This window comes from Sinocyclocheilus anshuiensis, unplaced genomic scaffold, assembly GCF_001515605.1.
Source record: "Sinocyclocheilus anshuiensis isolate Anshui unplaced genomic scaffold, SAMN03320099.WGS_v1.1 scaffold296, whole genome shotgun sequence".
Classification (NCBI taxonomy): Eukaryota; Metazoa; Chordata; class Actinopteri; order Cypriniformes; family Cyprinidae; genus Sinocyclocheilus; species Sinocyclocheilus anshuiensis.
Genome location: NW_015557065.1, coordinates 300,295 through 323,696, shown reverse-complemented (window position 1 = coordinate 323,696; position 23,402 = coordinate 300,295). Strand labels below are relative to the sequence as shown.

General features: G+C 36.1%; 1 protein-coding gene across 1 annotated transcript in view; it reads right to left on the bottom strand.

Annotated features, from left to right (window-relative positions):
• LOC107676622 (transmembrane protein 132C-like) overlaps positions 1-23,402 on the bottom strand; it is a 253,438-nt gene that overhangs the window by 107,599 nt on the left and 122,437 nt on the right. Inside the window, exon 3 of the mRNA XM_016471213.1 lies at positions 12,815-12,958. Coding sequence (XP_016326699.1) covers positions 12,815-12,958 — 144 coding nt within the window. The remainder of the gene's footprint in view (positions 1-12,814; positions 12,959-23,402) is intronic.

The following is a 23,402-nucleotide window of genomic DNA, read 5'->3' as shown; positions in this document are numbered from 1 at the left end:
CCAGACTGGATCTCTTCTCTCCACTTTCCCTAATTGCAGATTCAATTATTAGATTTGTCAGTATTAATATTTTTATGCTTAGATTTTTTTGGGGGGGATCAAACTGTAACACCATGTGTCCCAACCAGACACGACGTGATACAAAGTATCTTTTCCATGTAGTTTTTGTCCTAACCACCCGTGACAATAAGCGACATGGGATTCTATTTTAGGAACGGTTTTTATTTTCTGCGACGTCGCGGCAGGAACAACATACAAAATATGACAGTGATAATCTCAGGTAATGATTATGTGCTTTAGTCAATGTTAAAAGTGTCTAATGTGAGTTTGAATATTATTTTGCGTTATCTTTATAGCCATAGTGAAAGCAGCAATAGATATTTTACCTCAGATCATGAAAATAAATTAAAGCAAACTTGTACGTTAAAACTGTGAACTCACTGCGAACCAACACGTGTATTCCATAACAAAGATATCAGTCACTCGCTCGCTCGCTCGCTCGCTCACTCAAAACTGTTCAGTCCATTCACATTTGAATCATCTATTTTCCGTGTCCACTTTTCTTTTCTACACACTCGCCATGTTTTTGCTGTCACATCGTATCTACACTGGACACGACAAAGCATTGCAAATCATTTGAACATTGTGTCAGTACGTTATAAATAGAATGAGTCCGCAGTTTACTGTCGGGGATTTGTCGTGTCGCGCCGCATCCAAGACGGGATCACTGATTATAAAGAGTTCTATTGTATTTTATTGCGCCGCTCGAGTCCGGTGTAGACACGATGTAAGTTAATGTAGCTTTCTGATGCTGCGTTTGAATTTTCATGCCACATTATTTGAAATTAGCGCGGGCCAAACTTTTTTCTCTCACGGGCCGGATGTGGCCTGCGGGCCGCCTATTGAAGAACCCTGCTTTATATGGATGAGCTCGAGTAGGACATTTCTTTAAATTTCTCCTTTTGTGGCCTGAAAAAAGAAGGGCATACTGCATTAGAACAACACAGGAGTGAGTAAATGATGACTTAATTTTCATCTTTGGGTGAAACTAACCCTTTTAACAGACCACAATATTTTAGCATGTTTCAAACTTTTTTTTTTTGTAAAATCATCCTAGAGGACAGAGATGTGCCTTTAAAGAATCACACTTACTTTTAAAACGAATGCCATACTGTACCCCTACACACTACAGATGATAGCGAAAAAGTCCTTCATATGGAAGCTAATTAGCATCAGGTACATCGTGGTTCATTTACTATGAACCAGAAAGTTCAGTCCATTTTATTCTGGCTTCTCTGAGAACCACAATTTGTGTATTCAAACAATGCATTAGACAAAAAACTTCCACCTCATTTTCATTATTACTGATCCACTTTTTCAATCAAATATGTTTAAAACACCTGTGTGTATGTTTGTTTGTGCCTGCTGCGAGCTGTATTATCAATGTGGCATCAAAATGAACTGCTGATTAAAATGGACACAGCATGGTGCAGGTACTCTTGCATGCATAGTAGTCTGCGGTCTGTCAGTGTGCGTGTGTGTGTTTGCATATCTGCATGTGTTGCTTTCAGTGCTCATTTCTGATCATATTTCCCCCCAGGGTTTCTTATGCCATGCATTCAAAAGCAGACAAAGGCAATTTACTTTATCTGGGACCTGTGGATAAAGCAATCTCCTTGAAGACAAGCACAGCCCTGAAAATGGGAAGCCGTTACAGCGAGCAACAGGTGGTTTGGAGCTGGAGGAGAGAGAAGAGACGGAGAAAGAGAAAGAGAAAGAGAAAGAGAGAGAGAGCAGAAAGGTTAGGGAGAGGAAAGAAGAAGGAAGATAAGGTCTAGAAATGGCTTCCCTCAGCACTGGCTTTGTCAGATTCAATTTACATCAGCCCTGCTGCAGTTCAGGTGCTGTTCTCCTAGAGAAATGGACTAGGCTGTATGTGCAGAGCCTGTTAAGAGTGTGGCGGTGTGTGTGTTCTCACAACTCTGATGGCCAATTCTGGCTATTGAATTGTGAACTACTATGTTGTTGTTTTGTAAAGTGTCAACAGTCCTTGAAAACAGGGGTCAGAAACCTTTTTGACATAAAGTGCCATTTTTTATCTTTCTTGCTCACTTTGCCATATCAAACCAATTTCTCCCTTTAATTTATACAACACTGTTCAAAAGTTTGGGGTCTGTAAGATTTTTTGTTTGTTTGCTTGATTTTAGAAATGCTACTTTTATTCAACAAAGATGCATTAAAATGATCAAAATTGACACTATAGACATTTAAAATGTTACAAAATATTTTATTTATGTTTTTAATAAATGCCGTTCACTGAATTTTTTATAGGCCTATATCAAAGAATTATGAAAAAAGTATCATGGTTTCCACAAAAATATTAAGCAGCACAGCTATTTTCAAATTTGATAATAATAATTAATATTTATTGAGAAGCAAGAATGCATATTAGAATGATTTCTGAAGGATCATGTGACACCAGGGGCGTAAATTTCGTCTAACAGTTGGGGGGGAACAATAAACAAAATTTCTCAAGAGCAATTTTTGAAGGGGACACAAATAATACAGCTAAAATTGTACTTGTAAGGATATGTATACACAGAGGAAAGCCTTACTTCTATTAGTGTAGCAGGGAGACCGTGCCAAATAGACAGCGCTCGTGTCCGTTGTAGACATTACTATCCGTCACAGTGTTGCCAAGTCCGCAGTTTTCCCTTGGAATTGGGCTACTTTAACACTGTTGCCGCAGGGTTGTTTATCATGTCCGCGGGTTGAAGCGACCCAATAACGTGATATTTAGCCCCTGGAATGTGAATTTTACCAGACGACCCCCCTCGAAACGCGGTTAGTTTGGGCTAGTTTTGAGTAGTAATTGCGCGGGTTTTGTTGTAAAAACCTGGCAACCCTGTCCATCAAGCAGCTAACGTTATTATTGCTAACATAGCGGACTCATCGAAAAATACATTGGCATCATGCATTAAAGAGAAAATAATCACTTCATCCGATGTTTAAGTGAATAAAATAGCCTTGACAGCCTTACTTACTGGAGTTCTACAACTATTGACTTTGTTCTCTCTCACCGGACTCGTGTGTGTGTGTAGGTAGGTGATGTAAAAGAGGAAAGCAGGCATTTGGACCAAAGCACTGTGAGGCAAGGGAGGGGGAGACTCAAAATGTTTCTAAACTTAAAACGCTTTTTTGCCCTGCTTGCGTTGTTTTAATACTTGCACGATTATTTAAAGTATAAAAGGTCATCCGACATGACGTCGAGAGTGACCGACTGAAAGGGAACATTGTTATTTACAATACGCATGGTTTTTAATCATATTTTTAAGGGGGACAACTCTGTCCCCCCTGTAAGGATGGATTTGACCAAAACTGAATCTCAATCAGTCATGCTTATTTGACAAATCTATTGTTTCAAGCTGTTTTATGTGTGGTCAATATAAATACTTCAGGTGCGACTGGTAAGGTGGTTTCACACTTGCATCAACAGAACAGGCAAGAATAAAGAAAACAAAACCTGTTCTTCTGACGTGGGAAATGCCCCAATAAAGATCTATGATAACCATTTACTTTCGTCCCTAAAACTAGGTGTGTGACCTTTTGGGCACGAGAAAAGTTGCATAAATATTTGGGTGCTAAATGTTTATAGTCCTTTTGTTAGATTTGGGGTATTTAAGAGGATTTGGTAAACCACTCAAGAAAGCATCTGTATCCATAACGTCCCACAAAGTTGCTGTGTGTCTCTATTGCCAGGTATGCTGACTTCTTGAAACTATTTTTTTTTAATACTATGTTTTGAACTGTATTTTATATTTTATGCTGATCAGTTGTGTACCATGTATTCTTTTTCATTCTTTTAATTGATGTTTAATACTGCCTGGCAAACAATAAATGTTATTCTTGATTTATTCTGCATTATTCTTAAATCATTATTTCTAGTAAATTAAAGTGGAGTTTGGTATTACCGCAAATCTGTGTTCAGGATAGATCATACAGAAGGCTCAATGAATGGAGCATGGGGCACATCAGTATAATTTACTGATCATAACATTTAAAACTCAAAAAGTTTATTTTAATGCATTTTTGAAGCATTTCTATTAATTTCCTAATTTTTCATCGTGGACAAAAACAACAGATCCTAATAAAAATCAGCATATTAGAATGTTTTCTGAAGGATCATGTGATACTGTAGACTGGAATTAAAATTACATTTTAAAATATTTTAAATGTAAAATTACATAAATTAAGCAAATGACATTTTAAAATATAATGTAATTTTTTAATGATTAAATGCAAATGTGATGGTAAAATATATTACATTTATATTAAAGGTTATTTTAAATTGTAATAATATTTCACAATATTACTGTCTTTCTGTATTTCTGATCAAATAAGTGCAGACTTCTTTAAAAAACACTAAAAGTGCTACCAACCAACATGTTGAATGGTAGTGTATAATATATCACATGAATAAAAGGTATTATAAATCTTTATTTTATATGAATAAAATTATAGTAGTAAAAAACATTTTCATTGTGAAAATCAGTGAGATTTTAATGCCAGAAGCGGCTATGCACACAAAAACGAATGTAAATTTTCACTCTTGGTAAAATATTTAATAAAATGATTTCATTTTACCAAATTATTTGATGATCATTTTTAAATTTTTAAAAAACTATTTTTAAATGTGATAGGCATACTACACTACAATGGAGATTTAAATAAATACACTTTAAGTATCCAATTTATTCAAGATTGTAGAAGTACTGAGTGCGTTTCCCAAAAGAATCGTTAGCTAACTATGGTCGTTAGTTCCATTGAACTCAATTGGCAACAACGAAACTTGTGACCATAGTTGCTTTTGGGAAACACACCCCAGACTAATAATGTTTTGACCCATGCATTAAATATGATACATACAGCATTATATCTGGATAAACATTGTCAGTTACAATGCTCTTCTCCGTCAGTTGATTTTCCTTTGATTGATTACTGCTGCAGTGATCAATAGAAAATCTCTTTTAAATATGTTTGCGCTGAAAAGACAATGGCTTGATTTAAAGGGTTAGTTCACCCCAAATTCATTAATTACTCACCCTCGTGTTGTTCCAAACCCGTAAGACCTTCGTTCATCTTCGGAACACAATAAAATATATTTTAGATTAAATCTGAGGGCTCTCTGACCCTCTCATAGACAGCAAGGTAACTATCACGTTCAAGGTCCAGAAAAGTACCAAGATGATCGACAAAGTAGTCCGTGTGACATCAGTGGTTCAACTGTAAAGTTACGAAGCTACGTGAATACTTTTTTGCGCAAAGAAAACAAAAATAACGACTTTATTCCACATTTTCGTCTCTACTGCGTCACTTGTGGACACGCATTCACGACTGTATCATGACGCGAGCATGTGGCGGCGCTGACCCAGATCCGGCGTGATGAAAAAAGTATTTATTTGTTGATCATCTTGGTACTTTTCTGGACCTTGAATGTGGTAGTTACCTTGCTGTCTATGGGAGGGTCAGAGAGCCCTCAGATTTCATCAAAAATATCTTAAATTGTGTTCCGAAGATGAACAAAGGCCTTACGGGTTTCGAACAACACGAGGGTGAGTAATTAATGACAGAATTTTCATTTCTGGGTGAACTAACCCTTTAAATACTCACAATGCAGTAGGGCTGAACGATTAATTGCATTTGCGATAATATCGCGATATGAAAAAACACGATTTTTCAATCGCAGAGGCTGCGATTACACTCGGTCACATGACACACGAGAGTAAAGAGGTGTGTTCAACTTGAAGATCGATCGGTGTAGACGTCAAAGTACGGCGAGTGAAAGCATAAGGAGACGTCCGTGCTCTCTTATAGCTCTCGCAGTACTTTGATGTCACACCCATTGGTCTAAGCAGCGCTGCTTCAAATCGAGCGCCGGCCATCAGCAGATAAAGAAAAGAAATAAAACAGTAAACAGCCAAACGTAACTTAGAATGGGAGATGGATCGGTTTGTGAAAGGGTAGAGAAAAGCCATAGATGAAGTCACACAGACCCAGGCAGGTGCTGGTCATTTAAAAGCTAAATGCAGAAAATATGACGAGGCATATCTTGCTCTCGGCTTCACTCACTGTGTCTATACCGGATGCTACAGTTGTGCGTCGCGCCGCAACAGCTCTACATTGGATGCGACAAAGCGACCATTGCAAATCTTTTTAACTTTGTGTCAGTACGTCATAAATAGAACAAGGCATCAGTTTAATGTCGGGGTTTTTCGTGTCACGCCCTATACAGTCTATGGTCGCGCCGCACCGCATCCAGTGTACACAGCATCACTGATTATAATGGTATTTTGCCGCTCGCGTCCGGTGTAGACATGCTGTTTAATGTCGTTGGTGAGGAGGAAAGCCTGTGTGTGTCCTATGCCTTAGCGGACAGCATTAAACCCACAAAAATAAATATAAATAACAGAGAGAATAATAATAATAACAGTTATTCTCTCTATGCTATTTTTCAATGTTTCAAGTGATGCAGGTATTTTTTCCCTGTAGGTTTTTTTAATTAAAAAAAGCATACATTTGTTCATAATGTTTAGTGAAATTATTTGGTAGTCTGAGGTGGGATGGGGATTTGGGAAAAGGGGGGAGCCAGATTTTTTTATAGGTTTAAACGGGGGCGCGACCAAAAAAGTTTGAGAACCACTGGTCTAAAGTTAACAGACAGTGTTTAAAAAGTGCAATCCACATGTTTACATATGTTTATTACAGTGACTTTGAATTACCTAAAGTAGTGTGGTAAATCAACAGATTTGTTTTTATATTTCTGCAACCTACTTTAGTTTGTGATTTGTTACTGACTTTCATATTAATGTTTACACCAGGCATATTTGTGCTTATTTGTTATTTGCTTTATGTTGTCATAAGTATACATGCTTACAAGGTTGGAAGTTCAACAAATCAGTCAATATACTGTGATTGTAGTTGTTAAATAAAAATGTCATTCATATCAATTCATGCATCACCTAATTTCATCGTAACATATAGACCTGGCCTACAGAAAAGAACATTTATGTTTAATCTATCTAATATTGTGTTGGTCATACTATACAATGATTTATAGCTTGTCTTTGTTGAATAATACTGAACATAAAGAGCTTTAAAAATAATTGCATATTAAATCGCAATCGCAATATTGGTAAAAAAAAATATTGCAATTAGATTATTTTCCAAAATCGTTGAGCCCTACAATGCAGCGCTATACCTGTGCAGAGAGCGTCTGGTTAAACGTCATTGTGGACGGTTAATGAATGAGACACAGATGGAGCAACTGCTTAGTAAATTAGCCCCTGGCTATCTACAAAATGTGCTGGAATTTAACAGAGAATAAAATAGTAGAAAGAAACATAAGAAACAGACAGAGGGAATAGCTCAAGCAATAAGGGAACGTGAAAAAGAAGCCAGATGAAAGAGGGAAATGGATCATACACAGTAAGCTCCGTGGTGCTTCTTTTGTCTTTAAGAAGTGCCTGCGCCAGCTGGAGAGATTAGAGCTCTGGACGTCCCAATAGACCTAGATTAAAGCTAACATGCTTTATTTAGTCCTAAACTCCTGGTTTTAGATCAATGCCAGACTGGATTAAGCAGAAATTTGTCATGTGACATGACTAGGGACTCCCTATTACAAAGGCAGCTGGGTAACTCAGTTAATATTCCATTAAATTTCACAATATCAAATTAAGAAATGGTAAATTTCTGTTTGTTTGTGTGATTTCTACTTGCAAGGTTATTCTTTTCTTTTTTTTATTCTTCTGGATTGATTAGACTTTGGCATGTAAGAAATGTTTAAGCATTACTTAAAATCTTGCGACTTTATATATAGAAATATGAACTGCATGAAAAAATTTAGTTTTTAAATGTGATAATATCACATTAAGGAAATCATGTTGTTTTTAATTTACTCACCACAATGTTGTTCCAAACCTGTGAGACTTTCTTTTCTTTCTTTCTTTTTTTCTTCTGTGGAACACAAAAGGAGAATTTGCAGAGAATATTTTGGCTGCTGTTTTCCATATAATGAAAATAAATGATGTATGAGACTGTCAAGCTCCAAAATGACAAAAGAAGCATCATAAAATTAGAACTCTACTTTAGTAGACCACTATATTCCAAGTCTAATATATATGTATAAAAGCAGCCAACATATTCTTTAAAAATCTAACCTTTTTACATGGAATAAAGAAAGTCATACAGGTTTGAAAGAACATGATGGTGAATAAATGATGACATTTTAACTTAAATATTCTTATAATTAAGCGTGATCTACAATACCACATTTTTACATGGCGAAAACAAAAATTATTGGACTGCGTATTCTAATAAATAAGCTTAAATAACTGACTAATAATTGACTGAGTTTGAACCTGGAGTTAAGTTTATCCATATACTTCAATACAACCTCTAAACAGCTTACAGAGAAGTGGGAGATGACGAAAAACTGCTTTGAAATCTATTTATATCACTAACACTGTTGTGTTTTAGCTCATAGACACAGATTTCCCTGCCTCAGTCCAAGCAGCAAGAATTCAACTACATTTTCCCCCCACAAATTTAATCCAGCATTATTACAGCTTCCCAAACCTACAAAGCACATCGGTAATGGGTCGTTAATGTTTTAGTACTTTAGTACACTGTTGTTTACACCACAGCTTAGTAGCCTGAATACATATATACATATTAACAAAAAATAAACAAACAAACAAACCAAAAATAATAATAGTAACTAAAAATAAATATAGTCATATATAAACACACAGCAAGACTTTCAGTAAGATTTTTTTTTCATGTTTTCAAATAAGTCTCTTATGCGCACCAAGGCTGCATTTATTTGATAAAAAATACAGTAAAACAATTTAAAATACCTTTTTCCTGTTTTTAAAGGGGTCATATGATGCGATTTCAATTTTTCCTTTCTCTTTGGAGTGTTACAAGCTCTTGGTGCATAAAGAAGATCTGTAAAGTTGCAAAGACTGTTTGTGTTCTGTGTGTTTCGTTGTGAAAGCGAAACTAATTTGTTTGGCCTTCTAAAAGAGGATCCGGATCGGCTTTCACCGTGGGCGAAGCGGAGTCCAGCCCGGGGTCGTCACATGTGGTTGCCGCAAGCCCGCCGACCGCTCCTTCATCGAATCCGCCGGCCGCGCCGTTCTCAAGCCCTCCGCCGCTCACTCTAGGCCTCCGTGTGTTTCGTTGTGAAGGCGAAACTTCTTTGTTTGGCCTTCCAAAAGAGGACACGACTAGAAATCAGTGGTTAACTGATGGTGGTTCCAGAACAGTTTAACCCAAATATTCAGGTGTGTCCAGTGCATTTCATGGAGGATTGTTTCCTGATCCTGGTAGAGTAGACTACAATGCCGGCTGTTCTGACTCACAGACTGTAAGTAAGTTTTTTTTTATATTTAAAGAATTTGCCACTGACGATTCAAACGCGAGTTTTGAGCAGTGTAGAGTAGCGCTTGTTGTTTGTCATTTCTCCGATCACAAATGCAGACATGGTTTTATGTTTATGTGGCGCGATGCAACGCAATGCTTAAGAAGACAGTATAAATCATTATAATCCGTAATTATGTCCCCACTGGATGCAACAAATACCTCGTTTATAATGGGTTTTAATGTTTTTGTCTCGTCGCTCCGGCCGTACAGGGCATCACAGTATGGTAAGGGGCATAACATTTCCGTCACACGCTTGAGGTATTCGGCCAATCACAACACACTGGATAGCTGGCCAATCACAGCACACCTCGCTTTTCAGACCGATGAGCTTTGTAAAAATCGACGCGTTTCAGAAAGGCGGGGCATAGAGGAGAAACAATAATGTACAGTATGTGGAAAATAATGTGTTTTTTGAACCTTAAACCGCATAAACACATTTCATTACACCAAATACACAAAATAATGTTCTTTTTAGCAACATCATATCACCCATTTAATACATTTTAAAATGTAAGTTATTTCTGCAATGCAAAGCTGAATTTTCACCATCATTACTCCAGTCTTCAGAGTCACACGATCCTTTAGAAATCATTCTAACATGCTGATTTGCTGCTCAAGAATAATTTCTTATTAGTATCAAATTGTGCTGCTTAATATCTTTGTGAAAACTGAGATACTTTTTTTCAGGATGAACAGAAAGTTCAAAAGAACATTTATCTGAAATAAAAATCTTTTGTAGCATTATAAATATTTTCACTGCACATTTGATCAATTTAATGCCTTTGTAGACTAAAAATATTAATTTCTTTAACAAAATTCTTATTGACCCCAAATTTTTGAACAGTATATACAGTGGGTACGGAAAGTATTCAGACCCGGAGGAATGGCAGAGGATCCCCAAATCCAGGTGTGAAAAACTTGTTGCATCTTTCCCAAAAAGACTCATGGCTGTATTAGATCAAAAGGGTGCTTCTACTAAATACTGAGCAAAGGGTCTGAATACTTAGGACCATGTGATATTTCAGTTTTTCTTTTTTAATAAATCTGCAAAAATGTCAACGATTCTGTGTTTTTCTGTCAATATGGGGTGCTGTGTGTACATTAATGAGGAAAAAAAATGAACTTAAATGATTTTAGCAAATGGCTGCAATATAACAAAGAGTGAAAAATTTAAGGGGGTCTGAATACTTTCCGTACCCACTGTATGTTACATAATTTGTTGAATAAGTAAAAAAAAAAAAAAAAAAAACATTAGAGCAAAGTAGAAGAAACCATCTTTCAGTATGTTTATAATCTGCTTTGGTGGGGAAAAAAAAGAGAGAAAGAGAAGGAAATAAATTAAATTTCTGATACAGGCAAGGTGCATACTGCTACGCAAAAGGCCTGTTTACTTAGGCGTTTTATTTCTGTGATATAACACTGGGCTTAATCTTTAAAGTTTACAGACTTCCACCCAACTGCATTTAATGCGGAAAATTACACCTGTCAGTGCAGAGCCCAGTTCATTAACGCTACTTCCAGATCTGTGGAGAAATGTGATTAAGAGTATGATGACACACAGAGACTGCAAATCCACACTTAATTACGACCAGCGTGTTTTTTTCTTCTGCATCCATCAACACGGTCTCCTATTTTCCAGATTAATTTGAGCATGTAAATAAGATTCGGAAATGGATTAAACAACTTTCGGACGAAGACCCCCTTGGGTCACTGATTCAGTACTCTAATAGGAAGGAAAAAGTGTGATGCACTGTTAACTATTGGGTAAGTTTAAAGGGCTAGTTCACCCAAAAATGAAAATGATGTCATTAATTACTCACCCTCATGTCATTCCAAACCTGTAAGACCTTCATTCATCTTCAGAACACAAATTAAGATATTTTTTGATGAAATCCGAGAGCTTTCTGACCCTGCATAGACAGCAACGCAACTGATACGTTCAAGGCCCAGAAAGGTAGTAAGGACATCGGTAAAATAGTCCATGTGACATCAGGGGTTCAAACGAAAACACAGAGTGTTACAATATATATTTTTTCCTATTCCTACAGTATTAGAGAAACCTGTATGACAACAGTCATTGTTTTTACATTTCTGCTTGGTGACACAAGTGGAATGGAAATGAAGCATTTTGGCTTTTTGACTTCATACATTCCTCTGACAGCTTTCAACAACTTCGAAGTAAAATCTATTCCAAAGCAAACTCTTAAGTCCATCACATGGTATTAAAATCCTTCCTTTAATATCTCTGTTGATGTCCAGTTATCTTAATCCCAATATTACTATTTGATGAGTTGAGGAAAATCTATATTTAGACACATGCATAGTGGCCGCAGAAGGAATTTGGACACTTTTAGAAAACTGAAATCAAACTTAAAGATGTAAAACATCAACCATGCAAAACATCAAACCCAAAGGCATCTACAAACAAATGCTGAAAGAGTTTTTTTCAGAACTAACTTCACTTTTCAATGAAGCGCCAAGGTCATTTTAGAAGATATGTGAAGTCAGTTCAAATAAAGGCCACTTGCTTTGATATTCTGTTCTGTAATGCAAAGATCATCTGTATTTCTCTAATATTGAACACTTTTATGTCCCAGGGGCTGATTTTTATTAAAACTAAAAAAGTTAATCTTTTTTATTATCACACTGAAATTTGTTATTGTTTTACCCTTGTCCCAGAGCCAGACTTTCAATCTAAATATATGAAAATTCATCGTAAAAGTATGAATTATTAACTATGATGATCGAACAAACAATGACATAAACATAAACCATGTCAATATTTATTGTGTAAAAATTATTTGTATGAATTTTTCAAAAACTGTGGCTGCCCTTCAAGTTTGGCCTATTTTTTTTTCTCAAAAAGTTTGTGTACCTGTTTACCAATGAAACAATAGTGTTAGTAAAGAGCTTGAGATGAAACCAGTTATACAAACTAGTGAGAGTGTGAAAAGTGTGTTTTAAGACACTTTTAAAAAAAAAGGCCCCACAGGACCAAAGCACCCATAGTTAAATAAATGCATACATTTTAAGTGTGGCTTAAGTGGCCTAATTCTTTTTGGAAGATATTACAACATCACAAAGGTCCTGCTCTGTCTGCAGTGAAAGAATAAAAACATCTCTAATGAGCTGCCTCGTTTTGTCCAAATTTTGAGTGAGGACCTTATTAGATTACACAGACCACATGTACATGTTAATAGACAAAGCTGAGACCATGCAACAATATCCGAAGCTCTCAAATTTTTAGACAACTGCATGCAATTTCCAGCAAGTAACTTACAAGGACAACCTTCAGTTCAAACTGAGGATGAGCTAGTTTATGGTAACTGACCTCTGTCCATAGCTGGACTCCTTACGGCGACAATGCAGGGTCACAATCCTGTGACCTTCTGTTCTGACATCTTGACTAACCATCCAAAGCGTGGGGTTACTGGGTCGAGCACCAAGGAATGCCACTCCATCTTTTAACTTCACCCTGCATTATAGAGAAAGACAAAAATAGAGATAAACATCAATGCACTACAGTAAATACATCACAGAAGCGCATATCATTCAGAAAGTTGCATGCTTTTTTAAACATTTTTGACATTACTAAGTGTTTGATTGGTTGATTCCGGCATAATATTTTAATGAACATAAGAGCCAATGCAAAAAAAAAAAAAAAAAGCCCAGTTATGGCATCTGTGTAGTTATAACCCTGTGCTTTCCATTTCCAAACCATTCACTTATGCCAGCAGATTAACATAATAACACACTACTTGAATGTCAACTGCACGGACCACTTTCTGCAGGATCTATAACTCTCCACTATCTATTTCTGCATTATACTAAATGAGAGAATTATATGGAGCTGATTGAGTCCTGCAACCATTGAAGTGCTTCAGTCTCTGTGTGTCTCTCTATGGCCTACACTTGACCTACTGGAGAACAATCCACATTTGTATTGAGCATTTAACCAGGAACCTGATTATAACTATTATAAGCTTTCATTTTTGCCAGCTCAAGAGCTCTCATAGTTAAGCAGAGCCTGTAGCCGATTTTGTACTCACCATTTGAGTTGTGGATAATCTACTCAGATCTGTATAGGAGCTAATATACAGACTGGGAAATCTGACTGGTTTAAGCAGTAGAATGGGAGATTTGAGAGATTTTCCTGACTGAAGATTCAGCTTTCACATCAGACAGTGACTTCCTAATAACTTAAACTTACTTCTCAAACAAACTGTTTACATAAAATAAAATTCACAAATCTAAGTTCTGAAGGTCATTTTACCTTTGACACAATAGAGAATATGTGTACAGCCATTTTTTAATCATGCCCAATACTGTGTATGCTCTGAATGAGGTGATTATAACTAAAATGGTTTAACAAAACAAAAATGGATTTATTTAGCCATGAAATGTGTTATTTCCCCATAAAATAGATTAAAAATGGGAACCACTTATTAGAAAAAAAAAGTATTCTCTTCAGGTTTTTTAAAGCACAATAAAGCTAAATGCCATTTTTATTCACTGTACATAAAATAACTTTTGAATGATCTTATGATCAATGATAAATTTGACATGCAGATAAACCAATAATTCATTTATTCAATTAACCAATAAAGCCAATGTTATTTTTAGTTAAAAATAAAATAATTAAATTTAAATGAATTTAAATTAAATTAATCATTACAAATTCAAAATCTATATAAATTCTACAAGTGAATTTAGGCATCACAACATTATAATGTGCATTATGAAAATATATATAAATTTTGAGATGTGTTTTGTAAAACAAATCTCAAAATGAATGTACACATCCACACAAGTTTGAGGTCAGCAAGATTCTTTCATGCTTTTTAATGTAACATTTTTTTGTTGTTTCATGTTGAAGACCCTTACGCTCACCAAAGCTACATTTATTTAATCAAACATATAGTAATATATACTGTAATATTGTAAAAAATTATTGCAATTTAAAATTACTTTTCTGTTTTATATATTTTGAAAAATATTTTATTATTGTGATGCAAAGTTGATTTTTCAAAAGTCTTCACCTTCACATGATTCTTCAGAACTGATTTGATGCACAAGAAACATTTCTTATTATTATCAAAGTTGTGTTGCTTAATAGTATAGTGGCAACCATTTTTTCAGGAGTTTTTGATAAAAGGAAAGCTCAAAAAATATTGCAATTTAAAATTACTTTTCTGTTTTATATATTTTGAAAAATATTTTATTATTGTGATGCAAAGTTGATTTTTCAAAAGTCTTCACCTTCACATGATTCTTCAGAACTGATTTGATGCACAAGAAACATTTCTTATTATTATCAAAGTTGTGTTGCTTAATAGTATAGTGGCAACCATTTTTTCAGGAGTTTTTGATAAAAGGAAAGCTCAAAAAAACAGCATTTATTTGAAATAGAAATCTTTTGTAACATTCTAAATGTTTTTTTTTGTTTTTTTTTGGTGCTGTGCCTGCTGCTAGTGTGTACCATCACTTTTCCCAGTGAAAATAAAGCGGGAACTCATGGTTAACATTTACTGCGTACAACAGTCTTAAGAGTCTCTACAGCGACTAGTAGGATCCAATAATCCAATACTGTGCACACAGAGAAAATAACATACAAAGGAATAATAGTCTAACTGAAAGAGCTACTGGGGAGAAAGGCAGGGAATTTAGGCCAGTTCACCCAGACACACTAGCGTGTCATTGGTAATGAAAAAGCGGAGTGGATGTGAGCTTGAATAGATTCCATTCTCTCCGCGCTGTGAACCACTCAAGGCCAGCAGAGGTAGAGAGCAACAGAGGTACAGGCCGGCCACAAGCCGGTAATAGGATGACAAATGGCTGGCAAACAGCCAATCAAAAGACTCGGTTGGGGGTGGGATCACATTAGCATGTGACAGGGGGCCATAATTGACCCAGGGGAGATAACAGATGGAGAGGCACCCGAAATCAGAGAGGTCTAGCTTGGCCACACATCCCTCATTACTAGCCTCCTCTGATCCTTGCAGACCGGCCCTATGATTCATAATTGGTTTCACCATTGGACGTCAATGCGCGTTTGTTCGAGCACACAGTGCTTCATTAAATTTGTTAACGCTGGTCTGTGAACAGATGTGGTCAGATGGAGAAAAATGAGCTGAGTGATGGCAAAGCAGGTCTGACTGTAGGGCTGCACAATTAATCGAATTTCTAATCGCGATTACAATTATGGATGCCACAATTACGTAATCGTTCAAAGCGGCAATTAATCGTTCAAAGTCCACTTATGTTATTCTGTGTGCTTAAGATGCTTTTTTTTCTTTCTACATGTTATCTTAAGGGTTTTTCCATTGTTTTAATTTTAGTTTTAGTATAACACTATAATACCATTCATATTTTTACTTTTTTATAATTTAAAGAAGAAACCAATCCGAATTATAGTTGACATTTGAGGCTTAATACTATAGAAAAGCACTAAAAGCTTTTCAGTTAGAGTGTTTTCAGCTTGTTTATTTTCATATAAAAATACGGCATGCAGTTGCATCAAACAATGGTATAAACATCATTCAATGTAAATTGTGATAATCGCAATTAATAATCGCAATTACAATTTCAAGGGAATATTGGGTATTCAAGGGACAATTATGATTTTTGTCATAATCGTGCAGCCGTAGGTCTGAGAACAGGATATATCAACAAATATGAACGTCTTGCTAACGTTTATCTTTACTCTCCAGTCTCGAAAGACTAGGGCAAAGGACAACTGCCCCTAAATCTGCGGTTGGTCTTTGACCAACATGCTGAAAGTTTAAAGGGTGGCAGATTGTGGTGTCACAGTAGATCAACTCATTACAAGAGTAACATATTCTTGGCAGAAGCATAATACCACTGTGGCTGAACCCGAGTCTGCAGCTGATGCTTTTTGCATACGCTACAATTCCTTTAAAAACTGACTGCAGCTCACATATTATCAAGATACAACAAGAGACAAATAAAGAACTCAGAAACCGTCAAAGTCACCCACAATTAGCCAACCAGCTTTCCATAGACTGAAAATGCTAAATGCATGCGGATTGTAAAGGACTATTTTCACATTTTTAGGTTGAAACTTATATAGTGCCAAATGAGCTTGATGTGCCTTACCTTTGTTAACAAGAACAAACTGTGTTTGAACGTGAAGTTGAATGTGCAGAGAGATAAAACTGAATCCCACAAGATTTCAAACATTTCTGTACAAATGCACAAACTAGTAATGTCTAATCTGATATTTACTGCCATTTAATGGATTAATTGTAAACTGAATGTGAAAATATATCTGATTTACAGCATTAAAATTGAGCCATGTAATATTTTTTTTATGTTTTGTTGACTGCATTTTAGTTTGGTGATGAATATTTTGCGATATCTAGTGAGCAATGTTAGAACTGACATGTTGTGTGTGGTGCATATTTCAGTATGCTTGACATTAATTGCATTATATAAGTCACTTTGGAACACAAGTTGCACTCTTAAGTTAAACTAATTGCATTTAACATAAATTTAATCTATAATACATTTTTTTATTTAATTGCAAATACCATACATATTTTATAGATTTTAGTCCTCAAAATGTCAAATGGACTTTCTTTACAACTTGGCTGCAGAATTGAGACACCATGAGCAAAGATGCCATACTTCAAATCACAAACTTCTAAAAGTCCTGCAATAACTGAGCTCCAGCCATTGAGATGAATGTGAATACATAGTGTTCTGCAGGTATTATAGATCTCCTTTGGTTAGTATTGTTCAGTAAGCCCCTGCTGGCAGATGCCATAACTACACCAACTGAAAAAAGCATGTTTTTCCACAGTGTATCTTGGCAGAACAATTTTCACTCAGAAATTGCTATTAAGTTTCACAAACAATTACAAAGAAACTGCAATGGACACGTTGTGATATGTGAAATTGTGAAGTAAAATTTCTTATAAAACATACTCCAACAATAATTTTTACAGTGTTGGTACTGCCAAACTTGCTGAATATTTTCCCATTAATTCAAAAGCATCTGCAGACTGATTTCAGAGGTATTTAAGGAGTGTACAAACCTTTCATGGCAAGCTTCTTTTTTTGTTTTTGTTAGAGAAGACTGCATTTGTCACAAACACAAATAGTGCAGAAGCAGTGAAATACTGTCTCTGCAAGACCGCATAACTCTTAAAATGTAAATTCACCTGAAGCAGAAAATAAAGGAATAAAGTTAAAGAAAAGCAGAATAAAACAGGTAACAAAAACAAAGGGAGGCTATGTGTCTATGTATATACAGTAAACATACTGTGTAAATAAATCGAAATAAGTTCAGGCAAAACAGCATAAATTAGATATGTGCAAAGCAATAAGTTGCTCAATATATAAACAGCTACTGTGTGCAACAAAGTACAGTAGTGTGAAGAGGCAGAGTTGTTAAAAGTCCATTTATAACATCTGTGTTATGTGGTACTTTCACTCCCCTGGCTGTTCTAGCTTTGATTATGAGCAGGCGGTTCAATTCAGAAAGAAAGATCTGTGTCCTTATCATATTGAAAGTGTAAATACCCTGAGAAAGGTTGAAGAGCCCATTAGAGGTCCCTGTTCTGACACACGCAGAGTGAAACGGCCATTCAAAGAGAGTGAATCGCTGCTGTTATGCATGTCGCTGAAACACCCGATCGCTGTGAGATGTTTGTGTTTCTCAGTGTGAACAAAACTAAATGGAAAGCAACAGCACCCCTCGTGAAGCTTTCTTTCTTTCACAGAATTTTTAATGTTTCACTTATTTGTGCTCCTCTCTCTCTCTCTCTCTCTCTGGTGGATTCCTCCATACATAATGATGAGATAAGTGAGATGGGAAGTTGCTCCCCAGGTAGCAGTGTGAGAAAATAAAAACACCAGCATAAAATTCAATAAGTTTTGTGTCTGAGTGCTCCTGGGAGCCCCTCTCTGCGGTCCCCTGCCTGTGAGTTAATGACTCACGCTACACACATGCGCATGCTTCTCTTGTCTGTGATCAATTTAGTTGCAAAACACACAAGTACAGTCGGTGCAGATTGTAAAAGTCCACATCAACAAAAAGTAATATCCTCAGCGGTCCCCAAACACATATATTTGTTTTAGGGAGACAGCAGAGACACATACGTAGTTAAATCCAATCATTGGTTTACCTGTACATTAACCACCTGTTGGCTACAGATAACATAACAGAATGGGGATCAATATGCATGCTAATGTTTTGTGGATTCATACTGGGCATCTAATAAAACTATTAAAAACTACTGTCAAGCAGTTTTAGTGATACTAATGAATGGTAAATCAAATGTTTTACCTGTCACTCGATTATTTAATTTGCCCCATGTACTACATACTACAAAACTATAAAACAGACTCACATCTTAAAGAATTACAGTAGTATATTGTCTTGATCTATCAGTGAACTTTGTAATTACTACTTGTTATTGTTTGCTCTCAAGTCAACTGTCAATCAAGCCAATCACTCAAACAATAGCATCACAATGAGAAACAAACAACATTATGTATTTATAGGCACATGTATGAGATACTGACGTTCACCATGGTTACGCTGAAATAGGTTAACAAACCCCAATATAGTCATTTACAATTTGAAACACAAACCAATTCAGGATTTAAAAGGTAATCAAGTAATAGATAATGTGATAATAAACATAATTAGCAGTATCACACTCACAATCAAGTTGATGGTCACAACAATTTTACACAACACAAAAGTTCATACAGTACAACAGTTAAATGAATAAGAATACTACAGGGCCACTGAATGCTTGAATCTGATTGGCTGACGAACGTTCTAAGGTGTGCAATTATTTTCAGGGAAATGCAAGGTGAACGTAGTTCCAGGCAGCTCTTGACCATATTAGATGTTCATATCACTTCGCCAAATGATTTCAGTTATTTCAAAGATTTTACAACAGCAAAATAACCAAAACCCACAACGACACTGGCCAAACAAATGAATAAAGTTAAGAATAGGATAAAAACGACTCTCTCTCCCTTACAGACGCACTCACACATACAGTTTGCACAAGCGCTAATGTTGTTAGCGCTACTCTGACGATTTTATCAGTAAGATAGTTTAGCAACTTAAAAACTAATGACATTTCTCACAAGCAAGGTAACAACGGCGCTGTTCGTAAAGAAAATGAACTTAAAGGTTCACTATTAGTAGAGACTGCTGCTGAACTTTTGAGAGACATACAGACTGAGAGAGATAATTCACACGGTCTCTCTCTCTCTCTCATAACTTAGTTATTAACTGCATTTTAGTCTGCTATCAACGGCTCAAGTCTCCGTTACTAGGTCTAAAATGACGTTTTGGAATTAGCAACGCAGGCGTTGGGTGAGATGAGGAAGAAATTAATCATACTCACAATAGTGTTTTAAGTACAAAAACCGGACGAATGCCTTGAAATATATGATATATCATCTGATCGAAATATATCATCTGACTCCGCTTCGCGTCGTGGCCACATCACCACCTCAGGTGTGCATTATTTTTCTAATAATTCAAAGGCCCATCGTTAATTATACCTTACTTACATTGCCATGCAATATTGCCATTTATTTTGTCTATTTTTTTTCTCCCTCAACAAAAATAGTTCCAAACAATGCCACTCCTTCCTGAATCAATCAGCTTTTTAAACAAATTGCGCTAATGAATTATTCCATGGCTCATTGGTTCCTGAATAAATTTGCCCTTACTTTAGCGAATGATTTAAAGCTTCACTTGTACCTGAATGATTCAGCATTTTTGAACAAATCTTTTTAGTTAATGATTTAATGGTTCACATGCTCCTGAACAAATCATTGTTTTTGGAAGGAATGCTTTAATTAATAAGTCAGTGGCTCACTCTATCCTGAATGAATCAAATGAAGAAATCTCTTTATTAAATAAAAAAGATCACATTTTTCATACCTGAATGAATCAGTGTTTTAGGACAAACAAACTGACTAAATGATTGAATGACTCACTCTTTAATACACTTGTTGCCATCTACTGGCCACTCTCTTGTGATTGTGCATGCAACAATTAGCGAAAACGAGAGATTATGGTTTATAAAGTTTTAAATATGGGTATTTTTTGTACACAAATGCATCGCTTCACTTCAGAAGGCCTTCATTAACCCCCCAGAGCCGTGTGGAGTACTTTTTATGATGGATGGACAAACTTTTTTGGGCTTCAAAATCTCGACCCCCATTCACTGCCATTACAAAGCATGGAAAAGCCAGGACATTTATATATATACTCCCAGAGGCCAGTTGCATAAACTATTTAGACTAGTCTTAAAAAGTAAGTCATCTGGTCAAGACTGGTTATAACTTTTTTAATTCAGTTATTAAAAGGTAGATTGGTCTTATTTGTATTGGAAAAGTAAGACTGGTTACCCCTTGGCAACTGCAAGTTGGTCAAACTAGTTCTTAAGACAGTCTTAACATGGTGGCTAAGTTTATGCAACTGGCCCCAGCAGTTGTATTTGTCTAAAAGAAGAAAGTCATATACATCTAGGATGGTTTGAGGGTGAGTAAATCATGGGGTAAATTTCATTTTTGGGTGAACTATCCCTTTAAGAAATTTGCATACTGACTTAAAAATAACCAGAATTTATAGCTGTAATTTATGTATTGCTAAGAGCAACAAATGCAAAATAAACTGTAAGTTGTCATGCACTCATTCGAATAGCTTGACTGAAGATAAACAGACTTAACCTCTGTGAAAACATGGCACAGCATTGATCTGAAGTGCCTCGTATGTGCAGCAGTCACGTGAATGGTTTGCCGGAGCCACACGCATCTGTAGACTAGTGCAGGTTAATTCTCATACTTTAATAGTATTTATAGCTCCTAAAAGGCTGTGTGACTATGTGGAATGATTACCTCAAAATGTACGTCGGTATGCAGTTTTGCCTATAGCTCTATTCTTGCTCACGTGCTAGTGATTATATCTCTGCGTGCCATAGGTCGCCGACCCTGTTCCAAACATATAAGGTAACTTACAACCAAAATAATTTTGGCAATAAAGAAATGGGTGAAAAAAGTTTTGTTTTTGTAATTATAAGCCGGTTTTAATTGTTACACTATTCATGAAATAAAAAAAATAAAAAAAAAATACTAAAGGAACAGGGGCATAACGAGATGAAACCAAAAAGTTACACAATCCCACAATGACCTCACAAAACCACATCAAGTTAATTCCAGTGCATCCGTGAAACTCAGCATTTTAGACCTTATACATCTAGGAAACTCAGTGATGCGCCTCCCCAGACACATTACAACAACACGAGGTCCCCCGCCGTCTCCTGTCAGGCCAGACAGAGAGACACTCACTTGGCAGACGCTCTGTAACAGTGGTGACATCTGTGAAAGCCAACAGAAGGGCAACGAAGGGTGACTGAGGACGTTAAATGGAGGAAGATTCTGCTTTGTAGTTGTCAGTGTTCTATCTATGGCAAAGTGCCTCTCTTGTTTTTCCATTTTGCTGAGGGCAGATGTTTTTGTGCATGTGCATGTTCATCAGGGAATATAACTCCTTAGATTTGCTGGTGTACTTCTGAGGTGAAGTTGTGTGTGCGCGTTCCTTCTGTCTGCTTCCGAGTTCCCAGGGCGTGACTCCACAGTCTGCTCTTTAAATCGACATCTTGTTAAGTCAATCTGTTTCGCTGTATCTTCTCTCTCTTTCTCACTCACTCATTCCACTCTACTGTGGGACAGATTGTTTGCTAAACATACACATTTATCATTTACATCACTTGTTCATTTCAGCACATATATTATTTCCCAATATGAAGTTCACTCCATAAAGCTGATGATTCCTTCATTTATGCTGTCTGTGTCATAAATGCAGATCACTCATAAACACAACATGATCCCTGATGAGCTACAAGAATGCACATCTATGGCCGTTTTAAGGGGCACTCACATCTGCAGCGAACAAAGAGCTCCATAAAATCTGAAGGAAATCTGTTATGTGACGTCAAAGCAGCAGACGGGGAAAAATATAAGTCCACTTCACGCCTCCAAAAAATAAGGCGCTGGTAAAACATCTACTATACTCTAGTACTATAATGAAATAATAGTGATATATATGTTACTGTAGTCACAGTGACTACCAGTAAGAGTGCAGATAGTGGAGCTGATCCATTTAAGCAGGATGGAGGGGAACTTAATGTTACTGTGAGCAATTTCACTATCTATATGATTTGCCTCAGCCCACATGCAGGATAATAATAAAAAAAAGATGAGTGAAAAATGGTGATTCATGCATTGATAACCATTCATCTTTCTCATGCTATGATGTATTTATACACTGCTGTAATGCTTTCTCTGCAGAATGACAATTTTAAGCAGCATGAAAAGTGATTTCTAGTCAGAGTAGAATGACATCTTATTTTTTTACTAATACATCTTATTTCTGATCAGATTTTCAAGATATTAATGTTATGGCTTTGTTAGCGGTCAACAGTGTAGCAACCTGCTGACCTCCAGCAATAACATCTGTCTGTGTCAACTGGCATTTGACATTTTTACGATTTAATTATTTCGGAGCAGCTTTTTATGATGATCAGTCTCTGTCCTAGACACCATCATCATTGCAAATCAACTTCTGAGTATAAACACCATAAACCGCCACAAATTGCACCTGATTCAGATTTACATTAAATTTATATTTGCATTTGTCATTTAGCAGATGCTATTAGATCCAAAGAAGTGACAGATGAGAATTGTTGTTTTCGTAATTTTATTGACCTCAATTGTCAATAAAACAAAGATTTTTATTTTTATTTTTAGTAATTTATTAATTTAGCAGGATCCAAAGTAAAGACTTTTTAACATTTTCTATTTCAAATAAATTGTGTTCTTTTGAACTTTCTATTCTGAAATCCTGAAAAAATGTACCACAA